Below are 17113 nucleotides of genomic sequence, written 5' to 3' on the forward strand. Positions count from 1 at the left end.
AGCCTGCACTTGTAAAGATCCTCTCATTACAACGTTTACTTCTCCCAGTCGCAGTTAATGGACAGATCACTCAAACTCTGTATTTCTTTCCTTGGCTGAAAAACAGGACCAAATGAAAAAGGAGTGTTGTCTCAATATCTTCAAGATACTGAAAGGTAAACTCGATATTCTCTAACAGCAGCCGGCGGGCAGGCACAGAAGCTGAAAATGCAGCTTGCAGCAGAGCTGTTGTTTGGGGAGGAGAGAACACAGTGCTCCCTCTCTGTGCTGGCCAACCTGTTTCATATGGTATTTTGTCCGCTCTGCACTTAAATTTGCAGGATGGATAGGCAAGGTCAAACACGGCTTCCCTAGAGAGACTATTTATAGTGAAAGAAAACAAAGACTTTAAGGATTCAGTGGACATTAATCCTCCAATCATTACAAAATGGTCCAAGACAAGAAGTAGGAGAGAGGTTCTAGCTATTCTGTGGAATTTTTCTCCTCTCACTGCTCTCAAAATGTTTTGCAAATCTACTTACAGCAGCTGGAGAGAGTGATTTGTTGGGAGCCAGAAGGTCTGGGCTTGGATTAAGTTGTTGTTTTGTCTTTTTAATATGTAGTTAAATAAGCTATTCTGAACACACATTTCCCCTCTATGCTTATTATTGTCTCACCTGCTTTAAAATTTAGCTACAGATGTTGATAAATGGATGATAAAACCAGACAGGTTTGAATGTGCTCACCCATCATTCCTGAGCAAAACACAGTGTTTTGGATACCAAGGCAAAGGGGTAAGGTACAAATGCCAGATAGACTGGACAGAGCTGCCAAAAGCTAAACTGGTTAGCCAGTTTATAGAAACTTTTTTATGTAAACAGAAAAAACTGCCACAAACATTCCTTAGTTTCTACAGAATATAACCTTTTCCTCCATTCTTCCTCACTCCTTTCAAGCTCCTGAGCTTGTTGGGGTTCACCCAGGAGAACGCACAAGTCAAACTGTTTCAGACAGAGCCTGCTTTGTTGTCCATCTGGCCACACACAGAGCAGGAAGCCTGTTCCTTCGAAATTCCCAGCCCTGTTTTCTAGTTCCAAGAAAGGTATGGGATAGTTGGATAAACATCTTTGTTTAATTCCTCAGCTGAAGCTAAGTGGCATTGTTCCAGTGAAGTCAAAAGCACTACAGTGGTGCAGCCCAGTTGAGAATCTCATTTGGAGCTGCTCTGCACTCAGCAGTGGAAACCTGGGCCTTTCCAGGTCTGCTCAGAGGGTGCACAAGCTAGCGGTTCATCTCTCTATACAGAGCAGTATAAAGCCAAAGTGCTAATTTGTAACTCATCTCAGTAAAATTACACTGTGCAGCACCTTGTCACTCTGGTTGTGGCTCCAGCGCTATCACAGGTACAGCACGATGCACCCAGCTATTCTTGAGCTAGACATCACCATATCCAAGGGAGCATTACCAGTTACCTAACTACAGCAGTGTGACATTCAACTTGAGGGGCTCCAAGGGTTCCTGACCTGCTATCTTGTGAACAAGTCCACACAGAATCTGTGCTGCTGCAGCCTGCTGTTTGTGGGTATCCAAGCTCAACAGGCTAATGCTACTGTAGGTTCTTTCAGGAAGAAAGAAATCACCTCTCAGCCCAGCAGAAAAGCACAGGTTTTACAGACCTATCTTCCCTGAAGCATCGCATCCAGTAGTTCAGGGAGAGATAAGCTTTGCCAGCTGATTAGACAAAGGGCTAACCTCAGCTTTGACTGAGACCACAAGCCTTGCAACTCAAGCTAATTCTCACCTTCATTAGCAGCTCCCTACTTGTCAAATAATTGTCATGGTCTGAGAAGATATCAGACAGCTCTTCGAACATCAGCATTATGTCCCTGTACAGGAAAAGATTAAATCATTTAGGTTATTAGTAAGCACTCTAAATCAGATCAGATTACTATTCAGCTTTTTTCTCATGAATCGTTAACAGCTGGGCACATAAAAGATAACACCACCAAAATGTATCCAGTGAGATGTTGCACATCTACTAGGAGCCTTCCTGGGATCTTCTGGTGCTCCCAGTAAAGTCAGCATCACATTTGACAGCTGTTATTTGACAGCATCACAAAGAAATGCCATAGGTATGCAGACCCTGAGCAGGGTTTTCAATCACGCTGCAGGGTATGAGATTCTTGTAAGAAAGTGGATAAATGGGTGCAAAGGAAAGAACAATAGCTGTGAGAGGTATCTTAAGTACTTCATTTTTGCCCTGTTCCATGCACTCTGGAAAGCTAGAAGCGTTTAAGTGTACGAGTCCCTTTGTATTACCCAACACTATAAACACAAAATGGCAATATTTTGATCAGGAACATGGGACAGTGGAAGGAAAGACCCACCTCTCTCTAGGGGAAATGCAGAAGTATACAGTGTGGCAGAGTGACATTTTTCTTTGTTTATCAAAGGCAAAGGGAAGAAATCTATTCTTCCCAAACTGAATGAGCATAACACCATCTGTCCTACACAGAGATTTCTGGTGTCTGTTTGGCATGCAGTAAATATGCCAGTTGCACAAAAAGGTATTCCCCTGTAAGAAATATTGTCTTCAATACAGATTTGGATTTTGTAGTTTGGGGATATATTTTAAGGAAATGTCAGGACCAGGAGAGGATTACTGAGGGTTTGTAGCAACCTGGACCTCCTCCAACTTCACAGGAGAGAATACAACAGGCAAGTACAATGGTGCCTTTTTGCTGACCTTCCAAGAGCAGTGTGCATGAGCTGGGCGAGTAGCTAGTCCCATAGTTTTCAAAATAGGTTGCAAAAGATCCAATATGCTATAAAGGACAGAAGACACCAAGTATCCCTGAGGGCAGGTTGTCCCCTCAATATGAAAGAGGAGCTCACAGCAGTCAGACGCAAAAAAAAAAAGGTCTGAGCCTCACAGGAATGAGAGGTTCTTCTAAGAGAACAGATGTCCATGAAGGAGCCGAATAGGAAGACTGAGAAGAACAAGATGAAAAGAAAGAGCACTGAGCTTTTTGCCTTTGTTTGGGGCTAGCCACAGGAGCGGAGGGGGAAGCTTACTTTGGAACACACGCCCAGGTCTTCTTTAGCCGATAGATGGAGTTGGACTGCAGTGCTGAAATGATGGCCCTCAAGGAGGAAAAATTCTTCAGGATCCTACATTCCTGTGAAAGGAGCGGTTAGAAATACAGGAGCATTAAATGTCAGCATTACAAATACGTTAGTGCTCTTCTGTTTGACTGGTGTCATGCTTGCTACACATTCTCACTGCTAAGCAGGCAGCTGTACAAATATTGAGCATCAAAAATATCACTTCCCCTCCATCCACCAAACACTTCATGGGCTTTGGCACTTATATCTTGTTTTCCTCACTTTCATGTATTTGTGGTGATGTTGCAGTGTTAGAGCTTCCAGTTCTAGTAAAAATAAAAGTGGACCTGAGTCCATGAAGCCAGGCTAAAAAGCACAAATGTTACACTTCTTAAAAAGCTCTTTATAGTTACCAATCCCTTTTACCCTTTAGGGGAAAAAACAGGCTTTGCCTCTTTGTATGTGGTATTTAAAATGTAAACCCTCAATCATCTAAGTGTCAATTAAAAATAAAGACATGCAAAGGAATAACCTGTTATTCAAGTATGTGCACCGTGTTAGAGAAAAACCTTCCCAGCTTTTCCAGAGTTGGCATCAAATCCTAACAGAGAGACTGGTTCACAGACATTTCTTATGCAGCTTCTCTGTGGCAAAAGCCTTGACGGAAAAGGATGCTGAAAAACTTAATTCTCAAAAAAATAGCACAGATTCCTGGTAAAGCAGATAGAAGCAAGGAGGATGGGGAAGTCTGGCCTGTGACTCTTCAAGGAACTCCTGTAAATCTGTTGGTGGCTCGTGAACTAGAGCATGGGCACCACCGACTTAAGAAACTCTTGCAAATACAAGCTCTCACAAACAGGTGTCTGTGCATGCAAATTAAGCAGACAAAACACATGCCAATTTGACTGTTGCATGTAGATGAGAATGTATTCAAACTACAATTCCGCTTATGCAAATTTTTATGGGGCTGATTATTACACTAATAATGCTGATTATGTAAAGGATCCTTACAGTGAAAATAGACATAATTTATTTCCTTTGTAGGACTGAACAAATGTAAAGCAACCTTAGCATAAACAAAAGTCAGACCTTAATATATCAGCAACTCTGTTCATGAGTTGCATTAAAATTGACTGAACAACCAAGGCAAGTACATTTACTCCCATTTATTTACCTGAAAAAAATATCTCTGTGCAACTTAGGAGGCTACATTTAAAGTGTGGCTTAAGAAGACTGATTGAGCAGACAGCACTTGAAGCAGGTTGGCAGTTAGGCTAGATAAAGACCAAGTTCAAGATCATGTGGTAGGACACGCAAGACCTGAAAGCTATTCTTACATGGTTTGGGGCCAAAGAAGCCACATAACAGCTCTTCTGCAGAGAATGAGACCCTTCTTTCTTTATGTTCAACTTGAAATTCAGGCTGGGGAGACCACGGATTTAGAGGCACAAATTCTCAGCATTTCTTTTTTTCAAATACAACAGGAGTTTGGACTGGAAGATTCAATTTGGAACCGTCTTGACTTAATTGCATGTTGCATAATTTAAAGCACATTAGGAATTCAATATTGGATTTTGTGTTCTCAATGATTTAACTGACTGCAGGCTAAACTTTAGCAAGCTTCCATTTGTATATAAGAAGAATTTTTGAGACTGGTTTGAATAACTTTGTTTCATGCTGTGTCCTTCACAAAGGGAAAACCAGAGAGAATCCCATGCAGAAGCAACTTTGATTTTAAAAAATTAAGCATAACAGGATATTCATTATTTCATTTTTACTTTTTATTTTTAAAGAAAATATTGTGTGAGTGAAATTGGCTGCTCCTGCTCAGGAACCTTAGATCTAGGTGGAGTAGAGAGGGCTGGCAGTTAGAAAAAGTATTCAGTTTATCTTGCAAACCAAGAAACTGGATCCAAAAATCACAAACAGATAACAAACGTGGAACTCCATGCTGCTAAGTTACAGAGTTAGTTGTCAGTGAATAACTGCACTTCAATGAGTGGATTATTTTCTGATTCAGGCCTCTAACTATTCAAAACACTCATTTGCATGCACAAAGCAAGCAACTTTCTTCAGAAGTGGGCAGCTAAGTATATATGCAACTAGCTGTTCTACACGTGCAATTATTTTGTGGAGCGTGCACATGCATTTTTCATGTGCTTAGCTAAGACTGGAGTATTTAATTATGTGTATGAATTAAGTAAAGGGAGAAGTACTGAATCAACAGAGGTGGAGAACAAAGTTCTCCATCCACAGAACAAGTATGATGAGAGTGGCGCCTGTCCTGGCTTCCACAGGCCTCCCTGCTGCCCCATGATGATCAGGAAGCTGCTTCATACTTGCTCACCCAGACGGCAGACCAGTCTGCCCCGTAAGGGCCCCTTTAGCTGGTTCCCTCTGCAACTTAAAGATCTGCACACAGAAAATAGGCATCAAACTTCCTAATCCATTCACACGGGCTATAAAGCAGCCATCAGATGATAACAAAAATGAACCAATGTAAGTGCCAAAAGAGAGGTGAAAGACTACTTCCCCATACCAGTTTCCTGAACCATGCAGTTGCCAGAGCTTAGGTGCCAGGACTAACAATACTGCCTCTGGAAGCACAGAAGTGCATTGTCAAGGTTGGAAAGCCTCTGTTTGGCTTGAGCTTTTTATGACTGCTTATTTTGTATAGCTCGGAAAAAATCCATGTGATTCTTAAAACAAAAGTCAGTGCAAGTCCATATGAAAGTGCTTTAATGTTCCCTTTAAAAGAGAGATCTAGTTTAGTGCCAGCTGCCCAGTGCTCTGAAGGGGAGTTAAAAAGATTACAATAAAATATTAAAGATAAAATCTAATAAATTAGCAAACTAGAGTTATGTAAAGGAGGCATGCAAAACCCTTTCATGCAAAGATTAAGGAACACCTAATCTGCTACAAGACAAAGGAATGGAAGCAAAGAGTAAAAATGTGTTAAAGAAACATGTGAGACAATGATAAAGCAGAAAGGTAAGAAGATGAGGAGACTAATACCCTATTGTAACTCTACTTATTTCTTCTGGTCACTGCTTGCACCTCTCAACCCCTCCAAACCAGCTATTTTGTGTACCTAATGTAAACTGTGAATAACTCAGTAGGCAAACGACTTTTCAGCCTCAAGAATTTTTCAAAACAGAAGACTACAAACAAGAATTTCATTTTTTCCATGTTAAAGAGGCTAGTACTTCCTAGAATTAAGTTAGCTTTGTCTGCACTTACTTAAAACCTTGTATTTACTTTATGTTCATATATATGCACACATATATATAAATGTATGAAAACACAAACAGTTGTGCTGTCTTCCACCATATCTGTTTTCAACTCCCATGGTGTTCATAGATGCAGGAGAAGGAGCATGATGCTCATTGACTGAACATGAATGGCCAAAGGCAGGTAAGCGCAAAGCTTATTCTGACTGCCAGTCCTACTCCATTCTTGTTAAACTTTCCTCTGAAAACAAGTCTAACCTTTGGATGATATCAACCATCACTTCACTTTTTTCACTGATATGAGCAGTATTTTCTTCCTAGGGAAGTGAACTGGCTGAATTTATACTTATCTTACCATAAATGTTACATTATCAAGTACATGGCACTCCCCATCTGCAAGACACAGTATCTGCCTCACCCATTAATTAGCACTCCCAACCCTGTGAAGAGATAAGCATCAACCCCATTTCCATGGTGGGGAAGAAACTAAGGAGAGGAAGGGCAATACTTCATTTGCTATTACAAAGAAAGTCAGTCAAAAATAGAAAGAATTAGAGCTAAGATGTTCACTGGCCTGGAACCAATGCATACAACCCCTCTCTCCCCTCCCAACTCCCTCACTCCAAGGCACCCGCACAAGAAACATTAAACAGTCTAGAAAAAATGCTTTACATGTGCAATATGAATCCACTTCTCAATGATCTTGGCTCTTTGCTGTGTTTTGAGTTCTTTGCTCCTCAGGATAGTGCTGACAACACATTTGGTAACCGCATTGAACTGAGAGATGGTGGCTCTGATGGTAGGTGCCAGGTGCTTGTTTTCTTTCTTATCCCTTCGAGACCAGATGCATCCCAAACAGTGGTAGGGCACCACTTTCTTGAAGAGTTTCTAGAGTGAAATAGAGGTGTGTAAGTCAGCAGGATTCTCCTAGATCTCTATCATCCACAAGAAGAAATGCATGTTTACAGTACAAATTGGATCTAAATCTAATATGGTATTAAAAGGTAAATATTTGTTTTCTCTTAGTTTGAAATATACACTTTGGCATACTCTTTATAGGCTTGATGCCTTAAAAGAACTGTCAGCTATAAAGTCCTGGGAAAATAAGAGACACCTTTATATCAGTTTCATAACCAAGGGGAAATTTTTTTTATATAATGATATTTTGAAGGAGATTGATACAGACAAACCAAATATCAGAGCACTACCGTTAAAGAGTACCTATACATCTTTAGGCCAGGTAGCAATACAGTCAAAATGTGCTATTTCTCAGGTGTCAAATATTAAACTTTGCAAAAAAGGCTACACAGTATACATTCACACTTTTTAAAACAAAACAAAACAAAAACCTTCAGAATGACTGAAGGAAAAAGCCCAATGAACGAAGCAAGTTTGGATAACCAAGCAGAGCTGTGTTCTGTGTCCCAACAACAGACCTGTTCTGTAACACTGTACTTACATTGACATAACTTTAAAAAAAATTTTAGAAGCCCAACACTATTTCACCTAGCATTTCAAGTAGTACGTATACTCTACATACTGCATCCATGTATGTCAACTGTTCTGCCACAAGGTCTTCTTGGAAAAAAGAGAATTCTTCTGGACTGCTGATCTCCAGTTCCTCTTCATCATCTAGGTTACAGGGGGAAGTGTTATGGAACCCATCTGTCCAGGATGGAAAACACGACTTAGTAAATTTATACAGCAAACAGTGAATCAAAGGGTCCTGCCTGATGTACTGGCCCCACTGTGCTGCACATTTCAGTGAGAAAGATGATGAGCAGAAGATTAAATTGGCAAAGAAAAGGTGGAAGAAAAAGAAATCTCCCATGCATGGAAATAAAAGAAGATACCGTATTTTCTTGGCACCATTTGTGCCTTCACAGGACTACATGGACTATATTGAAGAGAATTTATTCCAGCATCCCTCACCTTCCCTCTCTGGGAATTTTTCCCAGAAAAGGGAATACAGTGAGCACCTACAACATTCAGCTGAATGCTTCCTCTAAATTTGCACTGGGCAGCAGTGAAGAGGTGAGAGTGGAGAGCTGTCCTCGATCGAGGGACCCGATCCAGTGCAGAAGGGAAGGGGTTTCACAGGTGTTCCCATGTCACCTTTTGGCTTCCACAGGTTGGGAACAAAGCCACATTAAACCACAAAGAAATATGCCCCTGTTTCCCATGGTAGAGGAAGTCAAACAGAAAATCCCTGAAAATAAATCCTCTTCCTAATCCCTTTTACTGTAAGGCAACAGTAACTCCAAAAGAAGGGAGGAAAAAAAAAAAGAGGGCTTGTTGAAGACTAACAACGAAAGTACTGAGTTTACTACTAGTAAGATTTCATTAACGAAAACAAGCAGAGCATTTCAGAGTATGTTATGCAATACTTCATATCCAATTAAAGCAGAACAGACATTAAAGCAACAAAAGCAGATAAAGTGATACTTCATCATTGTTTTTCAAAATACTTCATTTTTCCTTTATTCATTAATTAGCAAAATCTAATCATTAATGTAAACTGCTACAGTTTTGATGTAACAAATTGTAACTACAGGCTCTATCAGATTTCCATCTGTACGTTCCAATTGCACAATTTATTGACAGAGCTAAATGCAATAAATTGAGACCTCTGTTCCAGCGTTATTTTTCTGTGGCTGTTTTGTAACAATACACATAATTAAATGGACTTCTATTGAACTGTTACAAGAGTCACCTTTTTTCTCTCTCTTTTTGGCTACGTAACTCCTCATTTTCCTTTCAGCTCTTGAAATTCAACTGAAAATCCTCATCACTGAGTTGCAACCCTGCTCAAAAGCTCACAGCGCCCTTAAAATCAGATCCTGGAGTGCAACGCAAGGTTTTCCTTTTCTTTTTTCATGCCTCTTTTTCTCCTTTCTCTCTCACCTTCATAAATGTGTAACCAGTCTTCTCCCTACTCCCCAAGAAGCTGGGATCCTCTTGTACTCAAGTATCTCATCATCTTCAAATCGCTCTGATCCATTTAGCCCCCTCAAAGCCCAACTGCCCTCTTGACTTCACTGAGAGCAAACACGTGCCCCTTCTGAATTTGTAGTCTCTGACTCACCTTGCTTTCTATTGCTCAAGCTGCAAGCTCTGAGGCCCGGGAACAGCTTTTATCTATGTACCTGGCACTGCAATCTAATCTACTGGCATGGCTGATGGCAGCACTGAATGGAGATCTGATTACACAAATCAAACTGTAGGATTAGGACCCAAATTTGTAAAGTCATAGCACAATACGAATGCTTTAGAACAATAATTATCAGCAAGTCTTGACTGCAGACAACACATTAAGAGTTCTGAAAGAAATCTCTGAAATGAACAAAAATGGAGCTCTGATAAAGTACGTGACAACTCTAAAACTCTTCTCTGCAGACCCTGCAGATTAACTGTGTTCTCCTCCTCTTATTTTATTCTAATTAACAGCCTCTATTTTGTCACAATTTGGAAAATGTTATCATTCAACTTGACCCATCTATAACTCAGAAAAGAAGCTTTTCAACTGTTACTTGAGGAAACAAATACAGAAGCAGGGCTGCTGGGAACTTCTGCTCACTTTGAACAACAGATGAACCCAAATATAGCTCTCGTGAGCTTTCTTTGACCTGTGGAAACCATACCCAGGAAAGGACATCAATAGGCACATATTAGCAATCTTGTTCACTTACTTGCGTTCAGTAAGGAAAACGCCTGGGCTCTGTGCGGTACTCCTTTTTATGTATGTGTTAATGACTGATTTAATTTTGCATTTCACAGTATTATGCATTGACATGGTATTTCTGGAACATCTGGCAGACATGATTTTTATGGGATGAAATGGTTTTTTCCCTGTCATTTCCTTTATCCTTTATTACATGAATTATTCCCTCTCGCCCTTCTACCAAAGCTGGAAGTTGATTCTAGTTCTCATTCACACACTACATGAGCTCCTATGACTTTTCAGCTTATGCCACAGGAAGCTTTCTGACCAGGATAAGGGTATGTGTCAGGCTTGACGCTGCACACAGCATATTTGTGTTACTACAGTTCACCATTGTTTCAGTAGATTGTGACCCCCATTAACGTAAGTTTTTCCTCTGTCCTTGGATACCAGCAGCCGGCCACTCAAATAGGAAAAAACAGCCACAGACACTTCCTTTGACATGATGGTAACTAGGAAGAAAAGCTTCATGACAACAAGGCTTGTGACTCAAGCTGTATTTTGTCACAGCTCTGTATTTTGCTTTTTGTTGGTTTGAGCTTTTCTTGGGGCGGGGGGGGGGGGTTGAAATGAGAAGACCACCTAAATAGCAGGTGTGTGTTATAACTCAGTGACATGGGAAATGCACTGACAATTAACCACTTAGCTGCTGCAGCAATCTCAAAGCTTTGGCTAAATATTAGAGAAGTGCTGGATTTCCCAATCTACCCCAGAATGAACAGGCATAGGCACCTATACTGTACGACTATTTCATCCCGCACAGAACCTGCGCCTCATACAGAGATTATTTTTTTAAAAAGAAACAAGAAAAAAAGTCACTGGTGAGCCTCACAATATTGTCAATTAGCATGAGAGCTGACAAAATGTACTCCACATAAATCCCTGTGGTACTATACAGTCTGGGAGAACAGAAAGACAGAAGGGAAAGGTAACTTACCATCATTTTCCACTTCTTGGTTCTGGAACTGCTCCAAGAGGTTCTGCGCCCTCCTCTCCGGGTCAGAGCCAGGTATATTCTTCTTCAGGTAATCCAGCAACTTCAGCAAACACAGGTAGCTGGGCGGCTCTCGGAAATCCTCAGAGCACTGATCGAGCCAGGCTCGTAAGATTGATGCTATTGCACTAAAAGCAAATACAGAGAACACACTGGTTGTATACAGCATGTATTGATGCAATTGTATGTGTCTGTATCTAATATAACAATAAAAACAGACACATTCATATCCCACATGAAGGCAGTATGAAGACTTTCTGAGAAAGGAATTTAACTTGTTCTTTTATGCATGGAATCTTTAAGATTTCGCTCAGATTTTGCCAGGTACTTCAGTGAAGTTGCTCCTGATTTGCACTCCTACGAGTGGATTCAGTTGTAGCCCCAAAATGCAAACTAATAAAGAATCTCCATTTAAGCTATATTGAGACCCTTCTATTGAATTCAGGATACCAAATGATGATAGATAAAGCAATTAAGACAACAGAATAGAATGGACTATTTCAGTTGGAAGGGATCATCTAGTCCAACTACCTGACCAATTCAGGACTGACCAAAAGTTAAAGCATGTTGTTAAGGGCATTGTCCAAATGCCTCTTAAACACTGACAGGCTTGGGGTATTGACCACCTCTCTAGGAAGCCTGTTCCAGTGTTTGACCACCCTCTTGGCAAAGAAATATTTCCTAACATCCAGTCTAAACATCCAGTCCTGGCACATTTCTAACAGTCCATTTCATCCAGTCCTGGCCATTTTCTAACATCCAGTCGTGGCACAGCTCTGAACCATTCCCACACGTCCTATCACTGGATACCAGGGAGAAGAGATCAGCACCTCCTTCTCCACATCCCCTCCTCAGGAAGCTGTAGAGAGCAATGAGGTCGCCCCTCAGCCTCCTTTTCTCCAAGCTAGACAAGACCAAAGTCCTTAGCCGCTCCTCATAGGACATGCCTTCCAGCCCCGTTACCAGCTTTGTTGCCCTCCTCTGGATGCATCCAAGGACCTTGACATCCTTCTTAAATGGTGGGACCCAGAACTGCACACAGTACTCAAGGTGAGGCCGCACCAACACTGAATACAGTGGGATAACCACCTCTCTTGACTGGCTGGCCATGCTGTGTTTGATGCCCCCCAGGATGCGGTTTGCCCTCTTGGCTGCCAGGGCACACTGCTGGCTCCTCTTGAGCCATCCAGCACCCCCAGATCCCTTTCTGCAGGGCTGCTCTCCAGCCACTCCTCTCCCAGTTTATACTTGTGCCTGGTGTTACTCTGTCCTAGGTGCAGAATCCAGCATTTGGACTTGTTAAACTTCATCCTATTAATCATAGCCCAATGCTCCAATCAATCTAGATCCCTCTGCAGGGCCTCTTGTCCCTCAAGAGAGTCAACAGCACTTCCCAGTTGGGTATCATCAGCAAACTTGCTACTGGTGCATTCAACTCCTGCATCCAGACCATTGATAAAAATACTGAACAGCACTAAGCCCTAGGATTGAGCCCTGAGGAACATGGCTGGTGACTGGTCGCCAGCCAGATGCAGCCCTATTCACTGCAACCCTTTGAGCTCTGCCCTTCAGCCCATTCTTCACCCAGTGCACCGTGTACTTGCTCATCTTGCAGTTGGACAACTTGGCCAGAAGGATGCTGTGAGGGACAGTATCAAAAGCCTTACTAAGAACCAGAAAAACTACATCCACTGCTTTCCCTTCATCCACTAGGTGGGTGACCTTATCATAGAAGGATATCAAATTACTTAAACAGGATTTTCCTTTTGTGAACCCATATTGACTGTGCCTGATGATTGCATTATTCTTTAAATGCCTTTCAATAGTACCCAGTATAATCTTCTCCCTAACTTTTCCAGGGGCTGAGGTTAGACTCACAGGTCTGTAGTTCCCTGGGTCTTCCCTCACACCCTTTTTGCAGATTGAAATAACGTTGGCTAGCTTCCAGTCAGCAGGGACCTCCTCAGAATCCCAAGACCTTTGGTAGATGATCGAGAGGGGTCCCACCGTAACATCCACTAGCTCCTTCAGTACTCTGGGGTGAATCCCGTCAGGCCCCATGGACTTGCAAACATTCAGCTGACACAGCTAGTCCCTTACAATTTCAGTGTCCACAAATGGAAGATCACTGTTCCCACACTCATGATCCTCCGACTCAGGGGACCAGGCAGCCCAAGGTCTACCAGTATTATTAAAGACTGAGGCAAAAAACGCATTGAAAGCCTCTGCTTTTTCTTCATCCCTATTAGTCAGATGACCATCTTCAACCAGTATCGGTCCAATGTTTTCTTTAGACCTCCTCTTGCTATTAACATACTTTAAAAAGCCCTTCTTGTTATGTGAAACAGCACTGGCTGGTTTCAACTCTAATTGAGCTTTGGCATTTTGCATCTTCTCCCTGCATAAACGAACCACAGCTCTGTAATCTTCCTGCAAAGCCTAACCTCACTTCCAGAGATCATACAGTTTCTTTTTCCTCTTGAGGTCCATGAGGAGTTCCCTGTTCAGCCAAGCTCGTCTTCTGCCCCACTCGCTTGACTTAGGACACAGTGGAATTGCCTGCTCCTGTGCTTCTAAAATGCAGTTCTCAAAGACTGACCAGCACTTGTGGACTCCTAAGCCCTCAAAAGCAGATTCCCAGGGTACTCTGCTAAATAGCTCCCTGAATAACTTAAAGTTTGCTCTCTTCAAATCCAGGGTAGCAACTCTGCTGTCCTTTTTCTCTCATTACGCCAAAAATTTTAAACTCAACCATTTCATGATCACTGTGGCCAAGACAGCCACCTACCATCACAACCCCCATGAGTCCTCCTCTATTCACAAACAGCAAGTCTAGGAGGGCATCTTTCCTAGTTGGATCACTGAGTACCTGTGACAAGAAGTTATCTCCTACAGACTTCAAGAATTTTCAAGACATGCTCATCACAGCACTATGATATTCCCAGTTGATGTCTGGGAAGTTGAAATCTCCCATAAGGACAAGGGCTACCCATCCAGACGTTTCTCCTAATTGTCTATAGAAAAACCCATCAGTGCTTACATCCTGGCTGGGCGATCAGTAGTAGACACCCACTACAACATCTCCTTTGTTTTCCATCCCCCTAATCCTTACCCAGAGGCTCTCAAACCCATCATCACTAACTGTAAGGGCTGTGCAATCAGACCTCTCCCTTACATATAGTGCAACACCTCCACCTCGCCTGCCCTGCCTACCTCTCCTCAACAGCCTGTAGCCCTCCATCCCAGCACTCCAATCGTGGGACTCATTCCACCAAGTCTCACTAATACCAATGATATTGTAGCTCTGGGAGATGACCAATGCTTCCAGTTCATCCTGTCTGTTTCTCATACCGTGTGCGTTGGTGTACAAGCATTTCAGATATGCTCCTGAGCCCTCCGTGCTCCTAGGAGCAGTGTAAATGTTTCCACTAGGATTGCCACCCTCTGGCAATGCCATGCCAACCCTTGGCTTACCTACTGCAATCCTATTGGTATCCCCCTTTCCCCCATCAATTCTAGTTTAAAGCCCTCTCAATCAGCCCCACCAGCTTACGCCCAAAGACCCATTTTCCCCATTGGGACAGATGGATCCTGTCAGGCCTCAATATACCTTGTCTCTTCAAAGGCTCTTCCATGGTTTAAAAACCCCAAGTTTTGGCAGAGGCACCAATCCTGGAGCCACGTATTGATATCCTGGGCTAGCCTGTTTCTTCTGAAGTCTCCCCCCATTACCGGAAGGCTTGAGAAAAACACTACCTATGCTCCTGAATTTTTTAGCATTCTTCCCAAGGCTCTGAACTCTCTTTTGATTGACCTCAGACTTTTTGTTGCAACATCATTTGTACCCACATGAAAGACCAGAAATGGATAGTAGTCTGAAGGTTGAACTAGGCTCTTCAGTCTTGTGGTGACATCCCTAATTCAGGCCCCAGGGAGGCAGCAAACTTCCCTGAAAAGAGGGTCCATTCTGCAAATGGGTGCTTCCGTTCTGCACAGGAGGGAATCGCCAATGACCATAACTTGCCATTGTTTCTTCTCAGTGCTGGTCTTAATGCAGATCTTGTTGCAAAGGGTCAGTGTCTCTGATCTTAAGACTGATTGCACAGGTTCCTCCTCTTTCTCATTACCGTACCCAGGGCCTTGGACCTGTTCTGTAAGGGTATCGTAGAGGGTAACTTAAAGGGTAAGGAGGTGTTTCTCTTACTGCTCTGTGCTGTAACCTTCTTCCACCCCTCCTTATTCCTTGTGACACTGCCTTCCTCCTGGCACAAAGCAGATCCAGGACCCGCCTCCGTAGTGGCCATACTGAGTTGGCTTCTATGCATCACAAGTGGCAGAGTGCAGCTCCATTGACCAATCTCCCTCTCAAACTCTCGAATACTCCTCAGTCTGCCCACCTCCTCCTGCAGCTCAGCCACCAAGCAAAGCAGTTCATCAATCTGGTCACATCTCCTGCGGTCTTGCTTGCAGTCACTTTCCACCTCTAGGAATATCACTTCACTTTCCACCTCTAGGAATATCACTTCATACATCCCACAGCTGGAAACCTGGGTGATCGCATCCTTGAACAGGAGCTCTGTCTCTGTGGCTGCATTTGTTCTACCAGGTGCTAGAAGCTCAGGAGAAGCAGGGGATACTGCTTTTTGCTGGGTGGTCACCATGCTGCCACATGCCTGACCGCTGGGAAATACGTATACTCCGGTGTCCGTTGCAATCAGCTGGGCTGATTGTTTTCACCTGCTTAAATCTCCCACGCTGCCAGGTGCAGGCTCCGTGCCTTGCTGTCTCATCCAGTCAGCGGGTCTGGGGTCAGTTGCTGGGGGAACACCGCCTGTTCAGTCAAGCCTCTACTTGTCCAACGTGTATCTCTCCTTGTGTGTCCCGCCATTGCTTGCTGCCGCCACTGCTGGTGCTCCTCACGCTACTCCGGCATCCATTGCAATCAATAATAATAGAAATAGCCCTCTCCCAAGTATATAAAGCCAGCACCTCAGATAAAACCAAATCATTTTCTATTACTGGCATTCATTGTGATCCTGCTTCCCTGTATTGCACTGTTTGTCAAGCTAGCAAAGCAAGACTTGCAAATTACCTTGGAGTTACGCTTTGTTTAATCAGGTGAAGTATCTTTGCTTAGCTGTACCGTGACCACGTTTGAATAACTACCAAACATTACGCACACAATCAAAAGCAGAACATAATTTCTTAATTCCTTCATGTGCCAGTGGGAAAAGCTGTGGCCCGGCAGGGCTGCAATGTTTGCTCCATTACCACTCCCAGGGATGTTGTGGGAAAATAGCAGGGAGGAAACAAGGTATTTGTGGCTCCTTCAGGGTAGCAGCTTCCCAGTGGAAGTGCTAAATCAAACGCTTCCTTTGGTGCCCTTCCTCTCATCAATCGCTGCTGTGGAGTCTGGGGACTAAACTGAACTTGCATATTCCTCCACACCATATTACTCATTATTTGCTGTCTTAGTAGAAAGACTGCCCATTCATGAAACCTTGGGTTCTGCAAAAAAGCAGTCTAAGCCTGAACCTAACCCCCATGAGCACACAGAGTTAGTGAGATTGCCTCATTTATGAAGATAAAACCCTAATTGTGCACGTGCAGCATGGGCAGCACTATGCTTCCAGTGCCCAGTATCAAGCTTGAAGCGCCAAGATAGCTGAACCCAGAAGACAGATTGGTCTTGCTAATCTTAGGATGAAATGCGTAACAAAAATATATCAGCAAAATCTTGATTTTACCCTTAGCCCAAAGACAAGGAGGGGCTGTCAAATTGTACCATGCAAAAAGGTATCTCGATCATGCTGGCAGTGCAAGGAAAGGATGCTTAAGGAGTTATAGGACCATTGGATCTCGTTCAGGAAAGTTATCCTGGACCTTCTTAAACACATGCAGTTAGCTAAAAAGACACTAACTGCAGAGAACTGCCCACAGGCAATCCTTCTACAGACTGAGGGGGATGGGGGGAAACCAGAGCTGGTGAATCAAGGTGGTTTCCACCCTGCCTGAAACGGAGGGAAGTAATCTGTTTATCTGCTTTTCCTGGTTTACGTAGGTTTTAATCCACACTCACCTATT

General features: G+C 42.9%; 1 protein-coding gene across 1 annotated transcript in view; it reads right to left on the reverse strand.

The window, feature by feature from the left end:
* RGL1 (ral guanine nucleotide dissociation stimulator like 1) overlaps positions 1-17113 on the reverse strand; it is an 84591-nt gene that overhangs the window by 14930 nt on the left and 52548 nt on the right. Inside the window, exons 5-9 of the mRNA XM_075507840.1 lie at positions 10973-11157; positions 7855-7979; positions 6987-7202; positions 3055-3158; positions 1781-1865 (exon numbers count right to left, since the gene is read on the reverse strand). Of these exons, the coding sequence (XP_075363955.1) occupies positions 1781-1865; positions 3055-3158; positions 6987-7202; positions 7855-7979; positions 10973-11157 (715 nt within the window). The remainder of the gene's footprint in view (positions 1-1780; positions 1866-3054; positions 3159-6986; positions 7203-7854; positions 7980-10972; positions 11158-17113) is intronic.

Source organism: Mycteria americana, chromosome 7, assembly GCF_035582795.1.
Source record: "Mycteria americana isolate JAX WOST 10 ecotype Jacksonville Zoo and Gardens chromosome 7, USCA_MyAme_1.0, whole genome shotgun sequence".
Taxonomy (NCBI): Eukaryota; Metazoa; Chordata; class Aves; order Ciconiiformes; family Ciconiidae; genus Mycteria; species Mycteria americana.